This window comes from Crinia signifera, chromosome 6, assembly GCF_055691185.1.
Source record: "Crinia signifera chromosome 6, ASM5569118v1, whole genome shotgun sequence".
NCBI lineage: Eukaryota > Metazoa > Chordata > Amphibia > Anura > Myobatrachidae > Crinia > Crinia signifera.
In genome coordinates, this window is record NC_139222.1 from 10040282 (window position 1) to 10065055 (window position 24774).

The window sequence follows — 24774 nt, forward strand, 5'->3', positions numbered from 1 at the left end:
GCACACTTATTTTCCCACCACCCCCTAGTGGATGGTAGAGCATGAAATACCGTCTGTCGGCACATGTCGGCTCAGGAGAAACCCCATGTCGACCTAATGATTGTGTCAACCTAATGTCCCTGTCGACCTAACCCATGCTGACCTTCAGTCATGTCGACCTAATGACAGTATCCCACTAGGTCTACCCCAAAAAGGTCAACTTGGGAAAAGTCAACAGGGTCAAAATGTTGACAGGTTTAAAACGTTGACATGGAAAAAGGTAGACATGAGTTATTCACATTTTTTGTGTCGACGCAGACCTCCAATTAGTGTAACATGTACCCTCGCCATGCTTTGGGCACTATTGCATTCTTCCGTTACGCCGACATGGATGAAGTAAGAACATGCCGATAAAAAAAAACCTCATGTTGACTTGGTCACGTGTCTACCTTTTTAATGTTGACATTTTGACCCTGCCGACCTTTTTGAACCTTTGACCATCAGAACCTAGTGTGTGGGAAACTCCTAGTAGGAAAATCACCTCCAAACCGCCACCTGTCGTCTATGTGTCCCCCAGTCGCTGCTTCCTGTACAACCACACCCACACGTCACCATCATTTTTAAGAACTTCATGATGAAGCTGACTTCCGTTCACACATGATTTACATCATTCAGCTAAGCGGCTCTGGCATGCACTTCTTTAGTGTGTGAGCACACCCCTCTGAGATTCTCTCATGCTCCAGGAATGAGACGTGGTCTTGTGATGTCACTATGGGCGGTATTCAATGTGAATACCGGCGAGGTGCAGCGAATCCTGGTTAGGAGTCGCTGCACATTCGCCACGTTCCGGAGCCTCACCGGCTCCGGTATTCAATGAGTCAGGGGCTCGCTGCCCCTGACCGGCGAATATGAGCTCCTGCGGCGAACGCCGCAGGGAGCCTGAGGACGGTGGCAGGCAGAGAGATGGAAGTCTCTCTGCCTGCCCCAGAGCGTATGTGGGGGGGGAGGTGGGCTACCCGGGTGCCAGGCAGCACAGGCTGCCCCCCGGGGGTGCCAGCAGGGGACCGGGTATATTCACTACACCCGATCATGCATATGTAACGATCGGGTGCAGTGAATATATGAATATCTAATGAGCGGCTCGGCTCCGGCGCCCCCTGCTGGCTGGTCAGTGTAAAAAAAAAAAAAAAAAAAATTTTTTTATTAAATATATATTCATGTGCTTACAGCACATGAATAAAAATAGCATGCCCCTCCTCAGAATAAAAATTCCTGATTTTTTTACACCAAATGTAAAAAACAAAACACTTTATTTTAAAAGTTCACCTTCCACTTCTCCATAAAAAGATAGCGATTGCTACTCGGTGAATCATGGCTAAAAAAACCTTGAAATGTATTCGCCATGTGGTCATTGAATAGGGTGATTCACCGTTTTAGTCAAAAATTCGCCATACAGCACAAATTCGCCATAAAAACCTGGCGAATCAGGCTAATTGAATACCACCCTTTGTCTCATTACGGGGAGGTGCGCCAACTAATTGTAACCGTGCACAATGGGCCAGGCACTCCGTAGTATGTGACCGGGAGCACTGGGCAGGAACCCTCTGTTAGAGCCATGGCAGGTCCTAGTGCCTGCTGACTATCAAACCCGCCACTACTCCCGTTTAAAACATAAAAGAGATGACCAATTGACCTCCCCCTCCCCGGATCAGCCACTATATACAATTCAACATATATGATGTCCCATAGAATTCAAACCAAACCCTTTAATGAGAAAATAACATGTCTTCTATTGGACATAATTTGTTATTTTAACAAGCTTTCAGTAAGTGAAATTATTACATGAACATCATTTTTCGAGACTCTCCAGCAGCCTTGTCATTAAAACATATAAAATAAAACAGCAGAATATTATATATATTTCTAGTTGAATAGCAAGAAGTCCTGACAGAACCGGAGGCTTTAACCCCAATAAACTGGTGCACAATACTGTAGCTACAAATCTGCCTCAATGAATGAAATTTGTATCTTAGGTAAAACATTTTCTACTTCCAAATTGCTTTTTATCGTGAATGAATTCTCTTATGTTTACCAAGATCTGCTTTCTGTTTAAAACATTTCCCACACTCAGAACACAGAAAGGGTTTTTCATCTGCGTGACGCTTTTGATGCGTAACAAGATTCGATTTGTGTGTGAAACACCACCCGCACTCAGAACACGAATATGGTTTCTCACCGGTGTGAATTCTCTGATGTACAATAAGATGGGATTTCTCTGTAAAACATTTCCCACACTCAGAGCACAAATATGGTTTCTCACCTGTGTGGTATTTTGTATGTATAACCAGAGCTGATTTCTGTACAAAACATTTTCCACACTCAGAGCATGGAAATGGTTTCTCACCTGTGTGACATCTCAGATGTGTAACAAGATGTGATTTCAGCGTAAAACATTTCCCACATTCAGTGCACAGATATGGTTTCTCACCTGTGTGACATCTCATATGTGAAACAAGATGTGATTTCTCTCCAAAGCTTTTCCCACACTCAGAGCATAGAAATGGCCTCTCACCTGTGTGACTTCTCTGATGTATATCAAAATCTGACTTCTGCGTAAAACATTTCCCACACTTAGAACATACAAACAATGTCTCTTCTGTGTGGTTTCCCGGATGTGTAGCTAAATATGATTGTTGTTTAAACTCACAGTATGGAAACGGCTTCTTGTCTGCTTGACTTCCCTGATTTGTAGCAAGTTGAGATTTACATGTAAAACATTTCCCACACTCAGAGCATGGACTTGGCTCAACTGTGTGTGACTTGTGATGTTTTAAAAGAGCTGATCTATATATAAAACATTCTCCACATTGTGAACAGGAAAACACACTTTTAGCCATAGGGGGTTTTCTACGTGTAATAACATCTAAATGATCAGGAGAGCAATAATCGTAGTTAATGGGATTAGATAATATATCTGCGACATGAAGAACTGGATGTAGATTTGAGGATTTGGCGTTTTCTCCTGAAGAATCTGGTGCAAAGTTGTTACATTCCATCTTAAAATCTGAAGACAAAAGGACATGGACGTCCAAGGCATTCTCGATTGTGTGTGTATCTGTTGGTAATAAATGTATAAAAACAAATAAACAGTTTGCCCAATAATTCATTGAAAAAACAAATAGCGGCACCTGGGAATGCGTTAATTCTACATCATCTGAGTAGAGAAATAAAAGAGGGAGCGTACTGTAAGGTATAAAGTGTAAGGCCTAAACTTCTTTGCAAATAGTGGACGGATGAACTAGTCCTAGCGGACCCTAACTTATTCCTTCTCACAGTCCTACCACGTGCTTGAGTAATACTCTATTTTCTAAATAAATCAAAAAGGTAATGTTTGGGAAATGGACGTCTCTTCTCCATCTGTTCTGAAATAGATATTTTTGAAGGAGCTGGACCATCTGTGGTCCTTCAGGAAGAACAATGAGATAATGTTGTATACTAAAACATTTTTAATCCAGAAAGAGATCTTTTTGAAGAAGTTGGACCATCAGTGGTCCTTCAGGAAGTACAATGAGATCATTTGTTGTATACGAAAACATTTTTAAGTCAGATATAAATGTATAAAATAGCCTTTCTTCTTCTGGACACGGCCATAGAGGTACGTTTTATTGGCTGGCATACACCTAGAAACTACTTCAGGCAAGAACGCAGGATTGAGCAGCATCAGATTATCTGAGCATATTATTAATTTGGTGACTAATCATGAGTATTGCCCTGAACACAAGTTTACGGAGTAATATGTTCTGCAGAAGAGCAAATGTTATCCCCTCTAATATGGGAAAGCTGAAGGTTCTTCATAAGTAACTTATTTTCGGCTGCTTGAAAAAGACTTTTCAATAGGTCATCCAAAGAAGATTTTTTTATCCAATAATATACTCCTCAGTGCTGATACCAACAACTACAATGTACCAAGAACAAAACAGGTCGGTAGATCACCCTGAGGAAAGTCCAGGATCTAAGGTCCAAGTAGTTTTTTTGTACCAACATACAAAAATATATAGAGAACATCTAGATTTGGCTCCAAAACTATTTTTGAGTCTTGATGGTAAGTAGCATTTTTCCAGATTTGGAATTTAAAATGATTTTTAGGTCTATGTGGGATATAACTAATTTCGTAATTTCGTATTTGTTCAGATGCCTCAACTACCTTTCTTCTGGGTCGATCGGATATTTATTGAGGTAATCTGACACCTTGTCTGAACGCAATGTGATTGATCAGAGATGGTTCTCCCTACATGATGTGAGTTTTGGTATTTCTATCATTCAATTGCTTTTATTTATTTTGTTTAGTAGGGCCACCCCATTTCGTTGAAATAAGAAATCACAGAAGATCTCTACAGAAAATGGGTCAGTGGCAGAGACACTCAGACATTTGCAGAGCAGGAGTATAATAGGGGCTGATGGCTCCTGATGTATGAGATACACCTGAGAGTGCGGGGAGGAGACTGGTCAGATCTCTGTGCTGGTAACACACAGTGACATGATGTGAGGGGGAGAGCAGGAGTATAATAGGGGCTGATGTATGAGATACACCTGAGAGTGCGGGGAGGAGACTGGTCAGATCTCTGGGCTGGTAACACACAGTGACATGATGTGAGGGGGAGAGCAGGAGTATAATAGGGGCTGATGGCTCCTGATGTATGAGATACACCAGAGACTGTGGGGAGGAGACTGGTCAGATCTCTGAGCTGGTAACACAGTGACATGATGTGAGGGGGAGAGCAGGAGTATAATAGGGGCTGATGTCACCTGATGTGTAAGATACACCAGAGAATGCGAGGAGAAGACTAGTCAGATCTCTGGGCTGGTAACACACAGTGACATGATGTGAGGGGGAGGGCAGGAGTGTAATAGGGGCTGATGGCATCTGATGGATGAGATACACCAGAGAGTGTGGGGAGGAGACTGGTCAGATCTCTGGCCTGGTAACACAGTGACATAATGTGAGGGGGAGAGCAGGAGTATAATAGGGGCTGATGGCTGCTGATGTATGAGATACACCAGAGAGTGCGGGGAGGAGACTGGTCAGATCTCTGGGCTGGTAACACACAGTGACATGATGTGAGGGGAGAGCAGGAGTATAATAGGGGCTGATGGCTCCTGATGTATCAGATACACCAGAGAGTGTGGGGAGGAGACTGGTCAGATCTCTGGGCTGGTAACACACAGTGACATGATGTGAGGAGGAGAGCAGGAGTATAATAGGGGCTGATGGCTCCTGATGTATGAGATACACCAGAGAGTGCAGAGAAGAGACTGGTGAGATCTCTGGGCTGGTAACAAACAGTGACATGATGTGAGGGGGAGAGCAGGAGTATAATAGGGGCTGATGGCTCCTGATGTATGAGATACACCAGAGAGTGCGGGGAGGAGACTGGTCAGATCTCTGTGCTGGTAACACACAGTGACATGATGTGAGGGGGAGAGCAGGAATATAATAGGGGCTGATGGCTCCTGATGTATGAGATACACCAGAGAGTGCGGGGAGGAGACTGGTCAGATCTCTAGGCTGGTAACACACAGTGACATGATGTGAGTGGGAGAGCAGGAGTATAATAGGGGCTGATGGCTCCTGATGTATGAGATACACCAGAGAGTGCGGGGAGGAGACTGGTCAGATCTCTGGGCTGGTAACACACAGTGACACGATGTGAGGGGGAGAGCAGGAGTATAATAGGGGCTGATGGCTCCTGATGTATCAGATACACCAGAGAGTGTGGGGAGGAGACTGGTCAGATCTCTGGGCTGGTAACACACAGTGACATGATGTGAGGGGGAGAGCAGGAGTATAATAGGGGCTGATGGCTCCTGATGTATGAGATACACCAGAGAGTGCAGAGAAGAGACTGGTGAGATCTCTGGGCTGGTAACAAACAGTGACATGATGTGAGGGGGAGAGCAGGAGTATAATAGGGGCTGATGGCTCCTGATGTATGAGATACACCAGAGAGTGCGGGGAGGAGACTGGTCAGATCTCTGTGCTGGTAACACACAGTGACATGATGTGAGGGGGAGAGCAGGAATATAATAGGGGCTGATGGCTCCTGATGTATGAGATACACCAGAGAGTGCGGGGAGGAGACTGGTCAGATCTCTGGGCTGGTAACACACAGTGACATGATGTGAGGGGGAGAGCAGGAGTATAATAGGGGCTGATGGTTCCTGATGTATGAGATACACCAGAGAGTGCAAGGAAGCGAATGGTCAGATCTCTGGGCTGGTAACACACAGTGACATGATGTGAGGGGAGAGCAGGAGTATAATAGGGGCTGATGGCATCTGATGTATGAGATACACCAGAGAGTGTGGGGAGGAGACTGGTCAGATCTCTGGGCTGGTAACACACAGTGACATTATGTGAGGGGGGAGAGCAGGAGTATAATAGGGGCTGAGGGCTCCTGATGTATGAGATACACCAGAGAGTGCGGGGAGGAGACTGGTCAGATCTCTGGGCTGGTAACACACAGTGACATTATGTGAGGGGAGAACAGGAGTATAATAGGGGCTGATTACTCCTGATGTATGAGATACACCAGAGAGTACGGGGAGGAGACAGGTCAGATCTCTGGGCTGGTAACACACAGTGACAGAATTTGAGGGGGAGAGCAGGAGTATAATAGGGGCTGATGGCTCCTGATGTATGAGATACACCAGAGAGTGTGGGAGGAGACTGGTCAGATCTCTGTGCTGGTAACACACAGTGACATTATGTGAGGGGGAGAGCAGGAGTATAACAGGGGCTTATGGCACCTGATGTATGAGATACACCAGAGAGTGTGGGAGGAGACTGGTCAGATCTCTGGGCTGGTAACACACAGTGACATGATGTGAGGGGAGAGCAGGAGTATAATAGGGGCTGATGGCTCCTGATGTATGAGATACACCAGAGAGAGTGGGGAGGAGACTGGTCAGATCTCTGGGCTGGAAACACATAGTGACATGATGTGAGGGGGAGAGCAGGAGTATAATAGGGGCTGATGGCTCCTGATGTATGATATACACCAGAGAGTGCGGGGAGGAGACTGGTCAGATCTCTGTGCTGGTAACACACAGTGACATTATGTGAGGGGGAGAGCAAGAGTATAATAGGGGCTGATGGCACCTGATGTATGAGATACACCAGAGAGTGTGGTAGGAGACTGGTCAGATCTCTGTGCTGGTAACACACAGTGACATGATGTGAGGGGGAGAGCAGGAGTATAATAGGGGCTGATGGCACCTGATGTATGAGATACACCAGAGAGTGCGGGGAGGAGACTGGTCAGATCTCTGGGCTGGTAACACACAGTGACATGATGTGAGGGGGAGAGCAGGAGTATAATAGGGGCTGCTGGCTCCTGATGTATGAGATACACCAGAGAGTGCGGGGAGGAGACTGCTCAGATCTCTGGGCTGGTAACACACAGTGACATGATGTGAGGGGAGAGCAGGAGTATAATAGGGGCTGATTGCTCCTGATGTATGAGATACACCAGAGAGTGTGGGAGGAGACTGGTCAGATCTCTGTGCTGGTAACACACAGTGACATTATGTGAGGGGGAGAGCAGGAGTATAATAGGGGCTGATGGCTCCTGATGTATGAGATACACCAGAGAGTGCGGGGAGGAGACTGGTCAGATCTCTGGGCTGGTAACATACAGTGACATGATGTGAGAGGAGAGCAGGAGTATAATAGGGGCTGATGGCTCCTGATGTATGAGATACACCAGAGAGTGCAGGGAGGAGACTGGTCAGATCTCTGGGCTGGTAACACACAGTGACATGATGTGAGGGGGAGAGCAGGAGTATAATAGGGGCTGATGGCTTCTGATGAATGAGATACACCAGAGAGTGCAGGGAGGAGACTGGTCAGATCTCTGGCTGGTAACACACAGTGACATGATGTGAGGGGGAGAGCAGGAGTATAATAGGGGCTGATGGCTCCTGATGTATGAGATACACCAGAGAGTGCAGGGAGGAGACTGGTCAGATCTCTGGGCTAGTAACACACAGTGACATGATGTGAGGGGAGAGCAGGAGTATAATAGGGGCTGATGGCTCCTAATGTATGAGATAAGAGATTGCTGGAGAATATGTGACTCTGTACTTAGTGATTATTACCCACCTGTGCTGATATCTGTAGGGATTTCCTCCTCCTTACACTGCTTATCATCAGGTATGTACGTTTCTTCTCCCTCTGTACCTTCTGCCTTCATATCAGTCACATACATCTCTTCTTCTCCCTCTGTACCTTCTACCTTAATATCAGTCACATACGTGTCCTCTTCTCCCTCTGTATCTTCTACCTTAATTGTAGTCTGAGTTTCACCCTAATAAGAACAGATTAAATAACAGTTTAATTATTTTTGATTTATTAAGCCTGTTCTCTGATGAAAACTGTGAATTCGCTGAAATGAACATTAACCAGAACAAGGATTCCCATATACAATTATCCCCAGCCAGTGTACACTATTCACTGACAGCATCGCTACACACCCTAAGAAGTCCATGTGATGAAACAGAAGTGTCACTGTGTATGTGAGCACACAGCTAAGGTGCTCTGTTGTGCTGACACGTGGGGAGATTTATTGTTCCCATCTACCTGATCCTGCTGTGGGTATCTGAGATTCTTCTCTGGACATATCACTGGGGTAGCAATCCCGGATTCATCTGTAGGAGACACATAGTGGAATCAATTCAACTAGTCGCTAGTCCTGCTGGCTATAAGCTACACTTGTGGTACCTCTTTATATGTGATTATCTGGTGGTGGTGGTGTAAATAAAAGTCTCCTCTTACCCAGTGATCGGTGATTCTCCATCATAACGTCCTGGTACAGACCCCTGTGTCTTTGTATATACTCCCCCTCCTGCATGGAGAGATAGACAGTGACATCCTCACACCTTATAGGAACCTGACACACACAATGATACAGTCATCACCCAGACACATCCCCCGGTGTTACTGTATGTAGTGTTCATTCCAGCACCCGCCAAATTTGAAAACCCATGCAGTTCCTCTTCCCTGCCTGGGGTGTCGCTGTCTGCTGTGGTGTTGTTATCACAGGTCCGGTTTGCATATCAGTGCTCATATACAGACCACACTGTGCTAGAAGCATTACAGCAGACAGCGACGCCTCAGACAGGGAAGAGGAACTGCATGGGTTTTCAAAGATGGCGAGTAATAGAATGAACAGTGAATATACAGTTTTACTGTATAACGTCCCATTCCCAGCAGTCCCCTCTCCGGTCACATCCCCCGGTGTTACTGTAGAACGTCCCATTCCCAGCAGTCACCTCTCCGGTCACATCCCCCGGTGTTACTGTATAACGTCCCATTCCCAGCAGTCACCTCTCCGGTCACATCCCCCGGTGTTACTGTATAACGTCCCATTCCCAGCAGTCACCTCTCCGGTCACATCCCCCGGTGTTACTGTATAACGTCCCATTCCCAGCAGTCACCTCTCCGGTCACATCTCCCTGGTGTTACTGTATAACGTCCCATTCCCAGCAGTCACCTCTCCGGTCACATCCCCCGGTGTTACTGTATAACGTCCCATTCCCAGCAGTCACCTCTCCGGTCACATTCCCCAGTGTTACTGTATAACGTCCCATTCCCAGCAGTCACCTCTCCTGTCAGCAGCTGAATGATCTTGTTGGCGAGTTCCAGGATCTTCTGGTCATTGTGTTCCTCATGTATCAGTGAGTGAGGTGGAGGCACCGGGATGCTCTGTCCATTTGACAAATGGCTGCTGTTCGTTGTCTTACACTCTCTTGATGTCTTCTTCACTATAGTGTAACCCTGCATAGTGGAAAGTACACTATCACTGTATACACTGCACAATCCCTGTATTATTATAATTTTACATGTGATGTCACGGTGACACTCCCGGATCCTCTCACCTCCCCAGTCAGCAGGTAGATTATGTCCAGGGTGATATTTATTATCCCCTCCATCTTCTGACTCCTGTCCTTGTCCATCCTCAGTGAATCAGTGAGAATATAGAATGTGTGAAGAGTAATAAAGACTCGGGTTCCTCACAACTGCAGTCTAGGAATTAGTATAATAGTTCTAACACATAGAGAACTCATCAGATATGTAACCTGCAGTAACCCCTGTAAGTCACCAGTAGGGACAACAGTGACTCCTCCCCCTGTATAATTATAACAGGACACCACAGTCTGCTCCCCCTGTATAATGATGACAGGACATTACAGGCCGCTCCCCCTGTACAATAACGAAAGGACACCACTGGCTGTCCCTGTATAACAATGACAGGACACCACAGGCTGCTCCACCTGTATAATAATGACAGGACACCACAGGCTGCTCCCCTTGTATAATGATGACAGAACACCACAGCCTGTTCCCACTGTAGAATGATGAAAGGACAGCACAGGCTGCTCCACCTCTATAATGATGACAGGACACCACAGCCCGCTCCCCCTGTATAATAATTACAGAATACCATAGGCTGCTCCCCCTGTATAATGATGACAGGACACCACAGGCAGCTCCCCTGTATAATAATGACAGGACACCACAGGCCACTCCCCCTGTATAATAATAACAGGACACCACAGGCTGCTCCCCGGTATAATAATAATAAAAGGACACCACAGACAGCTCCCCTGTATAGTAATAACAGGACACCACAGGCCACTCCCCCTGAATAACAATAACAGGACACCACAGGCAGCGCCCCCTGTATAATAATAAAAGGACACCACAGGCAGCTCCCCCTGTATAATAATGACAGAAAACCACAGGCCGCTCCCCCTGTATAATGATGACAGGACATCACAGGCTGCTCCCCCTGTATAATGATGACAGGACACCACAGGCTGCTCCCCCTGTATAATGATGACAGGACACCACAGGCTGCTCCCCCTGTATAATGATTACAAGACACTACAGCCTTCTCCCCCTGTATAATAATGACAGGACACCAAAGACCGCTCCCCGTGTATAATGATGACAGGACACCACAGGATGCTCCCCCTGTATAATGATGACAGGACACCACAGGCTGATCCCCCTGTATAATAACGACAGGACACCACAGGCTGATCCCCCTGTATAATAACGACAGGACACCAGAGGGTGCTCCCCCTGTATAATGATGACAGGACACCACAGGCTGCTCCCCCTGTATAATGATGACAGGACACCACAGGCTGCTCCCCCTGTATAATGATTACAAGACACTACACGCTGATCCCCCTGTATAATAATGACAGGACACCAAAGACCGCTCCCCGTGTATAATGTTGACAGGACACCACAGGATGCTCCCCCTGTATAATGATGACAGGACACCACAGGATGCTCCCCCTGTATAATGATGACAGGACACCACAGGCTGATCCCCCTGTATAATGATGACAGGACACTACAGGCTGATCCCCCTGTATAATGATGACAGGACACTACAGGCTGATCCCCCTGTATAATGATGACAGGACACTACACGCTGATCCCCCTGTATAATAACGACAGGACACCACAGGCTGATCCCCCTGTATAATAATGACAGGACACCACAGGCAGCCCCCCCAGTATAATGATGACAGGACACCACAGGCTGCTCCCCCTGTATAATGATGACAGGGCACCACAGGATGCTCCCCCTGTATAATGATTACAAGACACTACAGCCTTCTCCCCCTGTATAATAATGACAGGACACCAAAGACCGCTCCCCGTGTATAATGATGACAGGACACCACAGGATGCTCCCCCTGTATAATGATGACAGGACACCACATGATGCTCCCCCTGTATAATGATGACAGGACACCACAGGCTGATCCCCCTGTATAATGATGACAGGACACTACAGGCTGATCCCCCTGTATAATGATGACAGGACACTACACGCTGATCCCCCTGTATAATGATGACAGGACACTACAGGCTGATCCCCCTGTATAATGATGACCGTGTCCAGGCTGGTCCCCAAGTATATTAATAATAGGACACCACAGGCAGCTTCCCCCTGTATAATAATGACAGGACACCACAGGCTGCTCCCTCTGTATAATAATAATAACAGGACACCACAGGCTGCTCCCCCTGTATAATAATGACAGGACACCACAGCCTGCTCCCCCTGTATAATAATGACAGGACACCACAGCCTGCTCCCCCTGTATAATATAGACAGGACACCAAAGACCGCTCCCCCTGTATAATAATGACAGGACACCAAAGACCGCTCTCCCTGTATAATAATGACAGGACACCACAGCCTGCTCCCCCTGTATAGTAAGACGCCATTACCTTCAGTCGGTGAAGACTCTTTTCCTGAGTGTGGAACACATAGGCCGGAAGTTCGGTGTGTTTGGCACAGGCTGCTTCCTGGTGTCTGGCCCCGCCCCCTCCCTCGTACACAGCAGCTACAGCAAGAGGTTCTGGAATGATATTTACCATACATGTCCTCAGTGCAGGAGGACGGCGGCCATTTTCTTGTATACCAGTCTGGCAGCTAAAGCAATATGTTCCCGTTACTTGGCCGTGTAGTGACGTCAGGTGCGGCAGCCCAATCCTCTGGTCTGAGCTCCGCCCTCCTCTAATATTCCTAGATCAAACTCTACCAACGTAAAGTCATTTCCGGTTACGCAGCGCCTCCGTCTGGTACTGACGTCACGTTAGGTCAACCTGCGGCGGCCATTTTCCTGTAGTGTCCGGCAGAGGACAGCAGCAGGCAGCGGCGCCGCGGTGCCCAGTGTGTGAGTCAGAGCCCCGGGGAGCGGCTGCCGGCGGGGGGGGGAGAGGTGGCACTCATACCTCCCAACATGACCCTTTCCAGGAGGGACACATTGCTCTGTTTCTATACTTCTCCCTTAGTTTATGACTGCCATCACCTGTGTTGCAGCACCTTTCTTATCAATTAGCCTGTGTAAAACAGGTGATGGCAATCACATTATGAGGAAAGTCCAGAAACAGAGCAATGTGTCCCTCCTGGAGAGGGTCATGTTGGGAGGTATGGGCACTGGGGGTGAGCATGGCGGGGTATGAGGATGGTCTGGGTGCGGTGGATGGGAAGAAGGAGTCCTCAGAGTCCCTATTACAGGTTACACCTGTGTGTGTGTGGGGGGAGGTAGGGATTGGTCCTCGATAATCGATGGTATAATGCCTGGTGCCAGAGACTTGCTCCATCGATGGTGGTAAACCGTATGACTTCCCACCATCGATGGTACCACCGATGTTTTGGGTTAATGAGGGCTGATCTGATGTCCGCCCCCCCCACCCCAATCAGGGCTTGCGAAACGTATAAATACCCCGGGATGTAACGTGCGAGCTCTCCGTTCAGGCTGAAGGGTCTCTGCGTACAAAACGCATCAGGATGGCGCCAAGCCGCTAATACAGGATCTGGATTTTTTTTGTGGAAGCACTGCGCTAATTAATGTAGTCAATATACCATGTACTAAATCACAAGCTTCAATAAAAAAAAAATTATATTAAAAATTAAACAGTGTAAAATTAGGTATCACTAATTATATACTTTGATGCGGTGGCCACTGAATATCCATCACTTCAAATCATATATATAATATAGTGAACAATAGAATCATTTACTAAAAGTTTCAATCGATTTTTTGAAAATAGCAAAAATGTGCTGTGAGTATGAAATACTGTCCAGGTGATGCCTGACTTCAATGATTAAATATAGTTTTTACTTGCTGTGTGAGCAATAATGTTTGATGTAAACTGCGGCTGTGTTCCCAGGACTCGGAAATCACAGCAGGGCTCCCCATTGCTGTTAATGGGCCAGGTTTTTGGAGAGTGTCTTCCTTTCCCTGCGATGTGGTGCACGCTGGTCTGTTGTACTGCACCGTAAGATGAACGTGGTGAGACACGTGCACCAGTGCCGGCAGGGTCTGCGATGTTGGAAGTTAGAAGGGGATACTTAGTGTTCATTCTAACACCCGCTAACTTTGAAAACCCATGCAGTTCCTCTTCCCTGTCTGGGGTGTCGCTGTCTGCTGTAGTGCTTCTAGCACAGTGTGGTCTGTATTTCAGCATTGATATGCAAACCAGGCCTTCGGGTGCTAGAATGAACACTAATACTGATTTGATGATAATGTGCTGTACTGAGTCTCTCACCCACAGTACGTGTTCTCCTCCACCCGGCCCAGGGACTGAGCTTCTAGCCACAAATACCGGGTCCCACCGCAGCGCCCACACCTGGTGCCAGGCTGCTATTGGTCCCCACCCCTGCTATCACTATGTATGTGTGTATTATGTATGTAGTTTGTGTACAATAACTTGTTTACATTTATGTCCCGTAATTTGGGGTAATTATTGGTACATACGTTATTAATCCTAATGGGGGTATCTGTGGTATTATTACATCCTCACTGGACGCTAGCGCCGGCCATAGACCCTTACCCTACTACAGAATGCAGCGTGGGGGGGTCGTGTTCCCGGTATTAGGGGACTTTGTGCTGCTTATTGTCACTTTATGCACATTGTGCTACGGCTCCGTTCTGTTACTTCCGTTTACATGTGTGTTTATTCTCCCCTATTGGCAGAGGGATTACGCTGCGAGACGCGCACAAGACGTTACACAGAGGACTGTAGAGACGCCATCATGGAAACCGTAATATACAAGGTCAGAGGTCACATGTGACACCACTCATATCTCTATTACTGACACAGGGACCTGACCAAGGAGGTGAGGGGGTCTGGGAGCGTCACAGTGACATCACTCTTATCTCTATTACTGACACAGGGACCTGACTGGGGAGGTGAGGGGGTCTGGGAGTGTCACAGTGACCTCACTCTTATCACTATTACTGACACAGGGACCTGACTGGGGAGGTGAGGGGGTCTGGGGGCATCACAGTGACATCACTCTTATCTCTATTACTGACACAGGGACCTGACCGGGGAGGTGAGGGGGTTCTGGGAGCATCACAGTGACATCACTCTTATCTCTATTACTGACACAGGGACCTGACCGGGGAGGTGAGGGGGGTCTGGGAGCGTCACAGTGACATCACTCTTATCTCTATTACTGACACAGGGACCTGACTGGGGAGGTAAGGGGGTCTGGGAGCGTCACAGTGACATCACTCTTATCTCTATTACTGACACAGGGACCTGACTGGGGAGGTGAGGGGGTCTGGGAGCGTCACAGTGACATCACTAGTATCTCTATTACTGACACAGGGACCTGACTGGGGAGGTGAGGGGGTCTGGGAGCGTCACAGTGACATCACTCTTATCTCTATTACTGACACAGGGACCTGACCGGGGAGGTGAGGGGGTCTGGGAGCGTCACAGTGACATCACTCTTATCTCTATTACTGACACAGGGACCTGACCGGGGAGGTGAGGGGGTCTGGGAGTGTCACAGTGACATCACTATTATCTATTACTGACACAGCGACCTGACTGGGGAGGTGAGGGGGTCTGGGAGCGTCACAGTGACGTCACTCTTATCTCTATTACTGACACAGGGACCTGACTGGGGAGGTGAGGGGGTCTGGGAGCGTCACAGTGATGTCACTCTTATCTCTATCACTGACACAGGGACCTGACTGGGGAGGTGAGGGGGTCTGGGAGCATCACAGTGACATCACTCTTATCTCTATCACTTAAGCTGGCCATACATCAGAAAGATCGATCTTAAGATCGATTGCGCTCATGATTGTGTACAATTTCCCTTGAAATCCCCGGCAGTCCTTGGTGGTTTTTGGACACACAATCTACTCACAATCAGTCATACAATCAGTCATACAATCCATCTGCTGATTGATTGTATGATTGTGTACACAAGATGTGCACACAATCTGAATACAATCCATCTTACAATCAATTGAGATTGTATGATTGGGTACAATATCTTTCTGATGTATGGCCACCTTAACAGAGGGACGTTGGTTGCCAATAGCAATATCCCTTGTGAACTCCCATCTTAGTGAATTTCTCCCCAAGAATACAACGTCCACCTGCATCACCAATGTGTTTCTGACAGTAGTTTGTTCATATCATCCATATCAGCACCAGGGATAATAGAATATTCCCCTTACAGATGAGTACAGGGAAGGCTGTATGATGAGGAGGGATAGGAGGCACCGGGGAGACAAGGATAACACTACGGGACATGTTAGCAGGGGCAAGCAGAGGACCCACGAGACATCCCAGATGGCTCACTGGAACCTGCACCGATGTTGGGAGGTCACACACTAGATCTAGGTCACGCTACATGTCGTCCACTCCACCCGACATCACATATCAGAGAGTCAGGATCCCCGGGGTCTGTTGGTGGTGGATGATGGAAGGTCCGGTAGTAAAACTGCCACTGATCCCCTTATAAGGAATCACCCTGATGGATATATGGCGGTCATGTAGGTCCTCCACGCCGATGTCCGTACTCCGGGGGGGATATAATCCCCGAGGTGACAGCGCTCCCCGGGGCAGGTGCCTATCACAGGGGAACACAGGCATGTGATCCCCAGTGCTGTAGCTGGAATAGGACCGAGGGTGGCAGCAGGTAGGACCTAGGCCTAAGTAATAACCAGACACCGGGAAATACCATCTCTTCCCCAATCTGCAAACCAATGTCCCCTGTACTAAAGCCTGTACATAGTAATTATGTGTAACATAGACCCGTGTTATGTGCACAGATCATACATGTCATTGCACATGTATCGCATAGATAGAGATTAGCTCCCATCACACACCAGTGACTTCCTGCTGTACAGCGGCTGTGTGCGTCTTACTGATAGACTTCTGTGTATTCTGCATTACTGACCATTACTCCTGTATCTCATTGTATTGTGGGGTAATAGGAGGAAGCTCTGACTAATATTAAAGAGGAGAACCTAGAAGGAGAAGTGGAGACGTATGTGAGGGGAGATCAGCCGTGTAAGGAGGAGGAGATCCCTACAGGTATCAGCACAGGTGAGTAATATAAGGGGAGTGGTATAGTACCAGCCAATCAGCTCCTAACTGCCATGTTATGGGCTGTGTTTAAGGGCTGATTCGTTGCTCTCCAATGCTTAGGACATCTGCCCCTACGTACACAAAAGCTGTATATGTTCAATCACCGCATCTCTTATCCCGTCCCCTCCTCTGTCACTGCCCTAATCTCTTATCCCGCCCCCTCCTCCTGTCACTGCCCTAATCTCTTATCCCGCCCCCTCCTCCTGTCCCCTAATCTCTTATCCCGCCCCCTCCTCCTGTCACTACCCTAATCTTTTAGGAATAAGGGAGGATATAATTCTGGATATTAGTCATAGCGCAGACACCACTATAATCTGCTGTCATTGTATTAGAGATAGAATAAAGAGAATGAGCGCTTATTGGGGAAAAGAATAGGGTAAAGAGAAAGTAAAGTTTAAAAGCGTGGAAAAACACCTGAAAAAATAAAATCAATGTATACAGCTCTGTTGAGTAAGTTGAAACAGTCTGTGGTGCTGCTGTGCTGACCCTACCTCTAAAGTAACAGGGAGTGGGATTACTTTAGAGGTAGGGTCAGCACAGCAGCCCCACGGACTGTTTCAATTTACTGAACAGAGCTGTATACATTGTATACAGGTGTTTTTCCACGCTTTTAAACTTTACTTTCTCTTTACCCTATTCTTTTCCCCAATTAGCGCTCATTCTCTTTATTCTATTGCTACAATCCCCATTGAGCTGCGGAAATTTTGTTTTTAGCGCAGTGCCCACTATGCATTGTATTAGAGATAGTTGGCTGCGAGTAACTGCACAGGAATTGGTACATTACACACCAGTGTCACAGAAGAGGCACAACAGACCTCACCGAGGGGAATAAGATGCACCCGCTGCCTCGGAGCCCTTCTTGCACAGTCACACTCACACACATCTAGAAGTGTCGCACACCCCAGGGATCAGTGCACACCAGCAATGTCATGTGTTACCTCAGTGTGGTTTTACTTGTGCAGCTAAGATGTAAATGTAACGTGAGAAAGACTCCGTGCGCGGGTGAGGTGTATGGGGGATGGTGCGCCAAGAGGGGCTATTTGGTGGCAATGAGAGACTTGTTGTTATCGCTGCCTATGTGACCGGCTGCAGAACGTCACTTAGTTGTCAGCTCAAGAACTTGTCATTGGAGGAGTTCACGCTCCAAGGCAGACTTCCTCCATCTCACACTTATGCTTTTATCCTTCAGTGCCGCCCGTTCCCTTACTGAACAGTCGTACTTCAAGATCCTCATCTCCACCCAGTCTAAAATCCCCGGCGCCTCTTTGTCACTGTCAATTCCCCCCTTTTTGGTTCCCAAGCCAGATGGGTGTTTTAGACCCATTTTGAACCTAAAGTCCCTCAAAAACATCTGTGGGTGGATGAACTTCAAGATGGAGAGCCTGAGGTCGGTCCTTCAGAGCATGGAACCGGGTGAGTTTCTAGCGTCTTAACATACAAGAAGCCTATTTACGCGTTCTCATTTGGGAAGGACATCAGTACTTGCTACGGTTTTCAGTAAGGACAAAACATCTCGAGTTTCAGCCCTCCCATTTGATCTGGCAACAGCACTCAGGATCTTTACGAAGATCATGGCGTCTAGAGCAGGCATGTCCAACGTTGGCCCTCCAGATGTTGTGAAACTACACATCCCAGCATGCTTTGCCAGTTTTGCTATTAGAGAATGCTAAAACTATTGCAAAGCATGCTGGGATGTGTAGTTTCAAAACATCTGGAGGGCCATGTGGGACATGCCTGGTCTAGAGGGTATTTTTATTCCCTTTTTGGCCGATCTTCTTATAAAGGTGGAGTCAGAACAGTTGCTGCAGAAACATCTGCAGGTTACGGTTCAATTTTTACAGGATCAAGGCTGGATCCTAAACTTCAGGAAGTCCCAGTGGCTTCCATCTTAAAGGATACAGTTGCTGGGATCCATTTTAGATACCTTTTTGCTTTGGATGTTTCATCCAGAGGACAAAGCCATAGCGCTTCAACAGCTAGTCTGTCTGATTCTGCGGTCCCCCGGGCCGTCAGTTGAACATGTCTCAGACTGGTGGTTACCTTCCAAACCTTGCAGTATGCTCGATTCCACTCCAAGAGTTTTCAGGGGAACATCCTACGTAGTTGGTCTGGGGATCCGAAGTCCATGAAGCAGGAGTGTCTGACGTTGTCTCGGGAGACTTGTCTTTCCCTCCAGTGGTGGTTGGATTTGGACATCCTCCTGATGGCCTGGTCTTGGGTAGTTGTGATGACCGACCTTAATCACATGGATTCTGGTGCAGTAAAAATGCATCTCAGGCTTCAGGGTCTCTGGTTACCAGAGAAGTCTGTTCTACCAATCAATATACTGGAACTTTGTGCAATCCTGAGGGCTCTTCAGGAGGCAGAAAAGGTTTTAACAGGTTTGCCGGTTCAGATTAAGTCCGACAATGCCACACCGGTGGCATACGTAAACCACCAGGGAGGGACTTGCAGCTGGGCAGCAATGCTCGCGGTGTCCCAGATTCTGAGGTGGGCAGAAGCTCATGTGCCGGCTGTCTGCCATTTTCATTCCGGGGATCTGAAATGTAGAGGCGGATTTCCTGAGCAGGACTCAGTTACTGGAAGGGGAGTGGTCCATGCACCAGTGGTCATTCAGGTGGATCTGATGACCTCCTGACAGAATTGTCAGGTTCCTCTGTTCTGTTCCAGAGTCACAGATACCAGGGCTTGGGCAGTGCACGCCATGACTGTTCCCTGGGTGTTCAGGCTGGCCTATATTTCCCTCCATTTTCCATGATAGCGAGAGTGCTGAAACTTAGTAGTCTCCGGTTATCTTTGTCGGTCCGGATTGGCCTCAGAGTGCTTGGTACTCAGACATTCTCAGGTTGTCAGCAGCTCCGGGCTGGCGTCTTCCTCTGTGACCAGACTTGTTAAGACATGGTCCGTTTTTGCATCAGGACCTTGCTTGCTTGGCTTTGACAGCGTGGATTTTAGGCCTCCTTGTTTTAGAGACCGTAGTCCAGACCGTTACAGGCTTGGAAGAAATATATTCAGTGGTGTGAGCACCAACGGGTGTTCATGCTTCCCATTTTAAGCTGTCTAGAGTACTGCAGTTCCTTCAGGATGGCCTTTACGTCTGAAATCTTGGAAAGTTCTGATTTTTGGCCTTGTCTGTTTTCTTTCAGAAATTTGTGGCTTTTACTGGATGTAGACATTTTTGCAGAGCATGGTGGGTATCCAGTTACCTTACCGTTCTCCAGTTGCTCTGTGTGACTTGTTCTTGGTTCTTTCTGTGTTGCAACGTGCTCCATTCGAGCCGTTGCAATCAGTGGACTTATAGTTTCTCACTCGGAAGCTTGCGTGTCTTCTGGATATTGCTTTGGCTGGAAGGGTTTCGGTGTTGTCTTGTCATGTTTTGCATGAGGACAGAGCTGTTCTACGAACTGTTCCGTCTTTTCTGCCGAAGGTTGTGTCGGCATTTCATCTTAGCCAGGAGATAATTCTCCCGGTTTTCTGTCCTCTGCTGGAGGCTAAAAATAGAGACAAACTGATGCATTTGGATGAGGTTCGGGCCCTAAGGTTTTACTCTGGTACGGTGGCTTCCTTTCAAAAGACAGATTCTTTGCTGGTATTGTATGATGCTAAAAGCAGCTGTGCAAGGCTGCTACCTGGTCCTCTGTTCACACATTTACCAAATTCTACTGTTTTCATGAGCTTCTTTTGGGCAAGCAGTTTTACGTGCTGTGGACCTGAGCGTATCCTCCCAAAGGGCCGGCTTGTAGGTCCCATGGTTAGCTGTGCAACTAGGATGGCCGAAAGAGAAAAGGAGATTTTTAGAAGAATTACCGTTCAGATCTCTTTCTCTGAGTCCATCCTGGTAGCACAACGCTCCCTCCCTTTACGCTTTGTAAGTGTTCTACCATTTCATGTTTAAGACATTGTTCGTGTTCAGGCGTTGTACTGAGTAATGTTTCCTTGTGGTCTCTTTTGTACTGAGGTCTTCTGGGGTGCAGCAGGGGAGGAGCCTGCCTCTTAAAGTGACAGCATAGGTACCCTGGCTCCTCTAGACCCACTACATCTCCCATGCTTAGCTGTGCCACCAGGATGGACTCAGAGAAAGGGTTCCGAACGGTAAGTTCTTACAAAAATCCCTTTTTATCAATCAGACCATGTTACTCGCAATGCATAAATAAACCAAGAGTACTTGCCAAAATAATGAATCCAATGTCCTTAGAATACCTTCCCCATAAATGTGGAGATGATCTGACGACCTCCTGGACACGTCACATAAAGATACACAGAAGTAACACATTGCACACAGGAGTACAGACCCCCAGCCCGTGTACTGATAACACCGTGTCCACAGCACTGCAGACCACAAAGCATGTGACCTGCTGTGCGCCGCTCACCAACAGAAGGTCTCAGACCGCCTGCTAGGAAATGATCATCTCCTGTCTCAGTCACAGAGCCAGTGATCACCTCCCCAGGGCATTCGTATGCTTATACTACATTTTTTTTTTTTAGATTTCAAAATAGAAGACCTCAAAGGAAGTTCTGGAGAAAACCGCATTACTGGAACTATACATTCAGTGCATCACAGTGCAGATACATCGCCTGATCCCTCCGATAATAAGGAATGTTCTACTGATGACACCGATGTTGGTACACCTAGTACATCTCACAAAATATTTGCCTGTTGTGAATGTGATAAGCATTTTCTGTATAAGTCAAAGTTAGTTGAACATCAGATATCTCACACAGGTGAGAGGCCATTTCCATGCTCTGAATGTGGGAAATGTTTTACCAAAAAATCAGGTCTTGTCGTACATCAGAGAACTCACACAGGGGAGAAGCCGTTTCCATGTTCTGAGTGTGGGATTTATTTTGCGTATAAATCACAACTTGTTATACATCAGAGAAGTCACACAGGTAAGACTCCATTTGCATGCTCTGAATGTGGGAAATGTTTTACCACAAAATCAGGTCTTGTCGGACATCAGAGAACTCACACAGGGGAGAAGCCATTTACATGCTCTGAATGTGGGAAATGTTTTAGACAAATATCATACTTTGTCCGACATAGGAGAAGTCACACAGGGGAAAAGCCATTTTCATGTTCCGAGTGCAAGAAATGTTTTGCAGTGAAAGATCATCTTGTAAATCATCAGAGAATTCACACAGGGGAGAAGCCGTTTCCGTGTTCTGAGTGTGAGAAATGTTTTGCATTGAAAGGTGATCTTGTCAAACATCAGAGAAGTCACACAGGGGAGAAGCCGTTTCCGTGTTCTGAGTGTGGGAAATGTTATATAAAGAAATCAGGTCTTGTCCTACATCAGAGAACTCACACAGGGGAGAAGCCGTTTCCGTGTTCTGAGTGTGGGAAATGTTTTACACATAAATCAGCTCTTGTTGAACATCAGAGAACTCACACAGGGGAGAAGCCGTTTCCGTGTTCTGAGTGTGGGAAATGTTTTATATATAAATCAGCTCTCGTTGTACATCAGAGAACTCACACAGGGGTGAAGCCATTTTCGTGTTCTGAGTGTGAGAAATGTTTTGCATTGAAAGGTGATCTTGTCAAACATCAGAGAACTCACACAGGGGAGAAGCCATTTCAGTGTTCTGAGTGTGGGAAATGTTTTAAACAGCAATCAGCTCTTGCTGTACATCAGAGAACTCACACAGGGCAGAAGCCGTTTCAGTGTTCTGAGTGTGGGAAATGTTGTGCATCGAAAGCTGATCTTGATAAACATCAGAGAACTCACACAGGGCAGAAGCCGTTTCAGTGTTCTGAGTGTGGGAAATGTTGTGCATCGAAAGCTGATCTTGATAAACATCAGAGAACTCACACAGGGGAGAAGCCGTTTCAGTGTTCTGAATGTGGGAAATGTTATTCACAAATACAAGAACTTCATAGGCATCAGAGAACTCACACAGGGGAGAAGCCGTATGCATGTTCTGAGTGTGGGAAATGTTATACAGGTAAATCACAACTTGTTAGACACCAAAAAATACACACACAGGTGTAACGTAATACCCAGGAGATGAGGGACAGGATATAGGCTGGCTGCAATACTCTGACAATAAAACAGGAGGAATGTTGGTATAAATAAGATATACTCTAATCATATGGTATATAGTCTTTACTGAGATATGGGGGATAAGCTAGCCATCCAGATAAAGATTTTTCTTCCTACTAGCCAGATCGGACAATAAATTTATAGCTGTATGTCCAACTTGACACAATACACTACCATGTAATAAAGGTGTACTAAGTCTCCAACAGATCACTGGGGTGGGATGTATTGCGCTGTGGGAGACGGTGATATTATTCTGTAGTTATCTCACTGACTGTTATTTGTATGGCGCTATGAGAATGAGGCTGTTGTAATTTATGATCTATTATATACTGTATGTTTCCTCTTTTGTGTGTTATACTGTATAAGAACCTTTCACCTCTGCACCCGAAAATGGGACTTGTATGCCCCAAAACGTCGGACATCCTGTGCATCACTTTATAAAATTGTTTGATAACTGCAGTCTCTGAGTCCCGCTACTTCTGCGTCTATCAATTTCCACCGGAGCACATATCACCAATGAGGTCGAGTGCGGAAACTGGAAACATGGAAACTGAACAAATTTATCCTTGTGGGGCAACTGAAAAGTACTCTGAATAACATAAGACATAGTCTAATAGGCGAAGCAACATGGTCATAGGAGAAAACTGTAATCAGAGTCTGTTTTTTTTTTTTTTTTTTTTTATGACACCACACCAAAGAGATGAAGCCACAGCAATGAAATAAGCATTGAGTGGGGTTAGATAAACCACCAACCTTTTAAGACAATGCAGTGGTAAAATCAACATTCCAAAAAGAAGCAAAGCCAATAGAGAGACATAAGGGACTGAATAAAAAATATGCTTGTTTCCCATTGGCCTTTGTTGTGACTCGCTTAGAGCTTGCACCAATATGTCCTCCATGTTGCAATCGGTAGTCTGTACCACGGGTGAAACTGATGCCCTGGTCCGCAAGGGTAAACTGGAAGAGTTAATTCCGTGGTTCATAGAAAACTCTGAATTGAGCTCCCCAGCGATGGGTGTAAGGTTAGAAGAACCAAAAAGTATACCGTCAGAAACCTCTCCCTCAACCACCTCCAGAAGTGATTACAATTGTACAAATTGCCACTAGGTGGCAGCGTTGTATTATATATTATTTTTTGTATGGCTTATCGATGTGTTACTAAATACAAATCCAACGTAGTACATAAAAACACCACAGAACACAATATTCCAACAGATTACGATCAATTATGCACAAAAAAAAGATATAGACTCATCCGGGACACCAAGGCTTCTTTCAGGGCAGGAAAATAAACCGGTTTAGGTGAGTGAATGATTAACACACATTTATTCTCAATAATCCAATACAGTCAGTTTCTCCAACAGATGAATAATACCCTTGTATGACAAGTAAATGTTCAAGTTAAGTGTCCGGAAACGAACACAGCTGTGTTGAGTTAGTTTTTCAGGCGTTAGCAAACCGTTGCAGTGAGGGAAGTTATGGATTACACGCATGGGTCCTCAAACTGCGGCCCTCCAGATGTTGTGAAACTACAAATCCCAGCATGCCTTGCCACAGTTTTAACACTCCCTTATTACAAAACTGTTGCAAAGCATGCTGGGATTTGTAGTCTCACAACATCTGGAGGGCCGCAGTTTGAGGACCGCATGGGTCTTCAACCTATGGCCCTCCAGATGTTGTGAAACTACATGTTCCAACATGCATTGCCACATTTTTTCCTATAGGAGCATGCCAAAACTGTCAGGGAATGCAGGGAAATGTAGT

At 46.6% G+C, this 24774-nt stretch overlaps 3 protein-coding genes across 5 annotated transcripts in view; 1 reads left to right on the forward strand and 2 right to left on the reverse strand.

The window, feature by feature from the left end:
• The window catches only part of LOC146009929 (uncharacterized), a 453438-nt gene that overhangs the window by 222894 nt on the left and 205770 nt on the right, over positions 1 to 24774 (reverse strand). The window lies entirely within an intron of this gene.
• On the reverse strand, positions 1731 to 12660 carry LOC146009949 (uncharacterized). 2 transcript variants are annotated; one of them, XM_083150626.1, is made up of 7 exons: positions 12443 to 12660; positions 9916 to 10063; positions 9641 to 9814; positions 8813 to 8882; positions 8618 to 8685; positions 8141 to 8345; positions 1731 to 3094 (listed from the first exon to the last, which is right to left on the reverse strand). In XM_083150626.1, exons 2-7 carry the CDS (start codon positions 9991 to 9993, stop codon positions 2043 to 2045), a joined length of 1647 nt encoding a protein of 548 aa, XP_083006752.1. In that variant the 5' UTR covers positions 9994 to 10063; positions 12443 to 12660; the 3' UTR covers positions 1731 to 2042. The 2 variants fall into 2 exon arrangements, with proteins under 2 accessions (XP_083006752.1, XP_083006751.1); XM_083150625.1 differs by lacking the exon at positions 12443 to 12660 and adding an exon at positions 12296 to 12436.
• LOC146009951 (uncharacterized) lies at positions 12657 to 23594 on the forward strand. The gene is made up of 4 exons (XM_083150627.1): positions 12657 to 12744; positions 14551 to 14630; positions 16816 to 16927; positions 21455 to 23594. Exons 2-4 carry the CDS (start codon positions 14610 to 14612, stop codon positions 22957 to 22959), a joined length of 1638 nt encoding a protein of 545 aa, XP_083006753.1. The 5' UTR covers positions 12657 to 12744; positions 14551 to 14609; the 3' UTR covers positions 22960 to 23594.

Bases quoted from the DNA above. Each gene is read 5' to 3' on its own strand.
- LOC146009951 (XM_083150627.1), top strand. From the start codon at position 14,610: ATGGAAACCGTAATATACAAG. The intron at 14,631-16,815 runs GTCAGAGGTCAC...GTGGGGTAATAG, and splicing joins TGGAAACCGTAATATACAAG to GAGGAAGCTCTGACTAATAT. The intron at 16,928-21,454 runs GTGAGTAATATA...TTTTTTTTTTAG, and splicing joins CCCTACAGGTATCAGCACAG to ATTTCAAAATAGAAGACCTC.
- LOC146009949 (XM_083150626.1), bottom strand. From the start codon at position 9,993: ATGGACAAGGACAGGAGTCAGAAGATGGAGGGGATAATAAATATCACC. The intron at 8,883-9,640 runs GTGACTGCTGGG...CTCTCCATGCAG, and splicing joins TTCAGCTGCTGACAGGAGAG to GAGGGGGAGTATATACAAAG. The intron at 3,095-8,140 runs GTGGGTAATAAT...TATTACCAACAG, and splicing joins CCCTACAGATATCAGCACAG to ATACACACACAATCGAGAAT.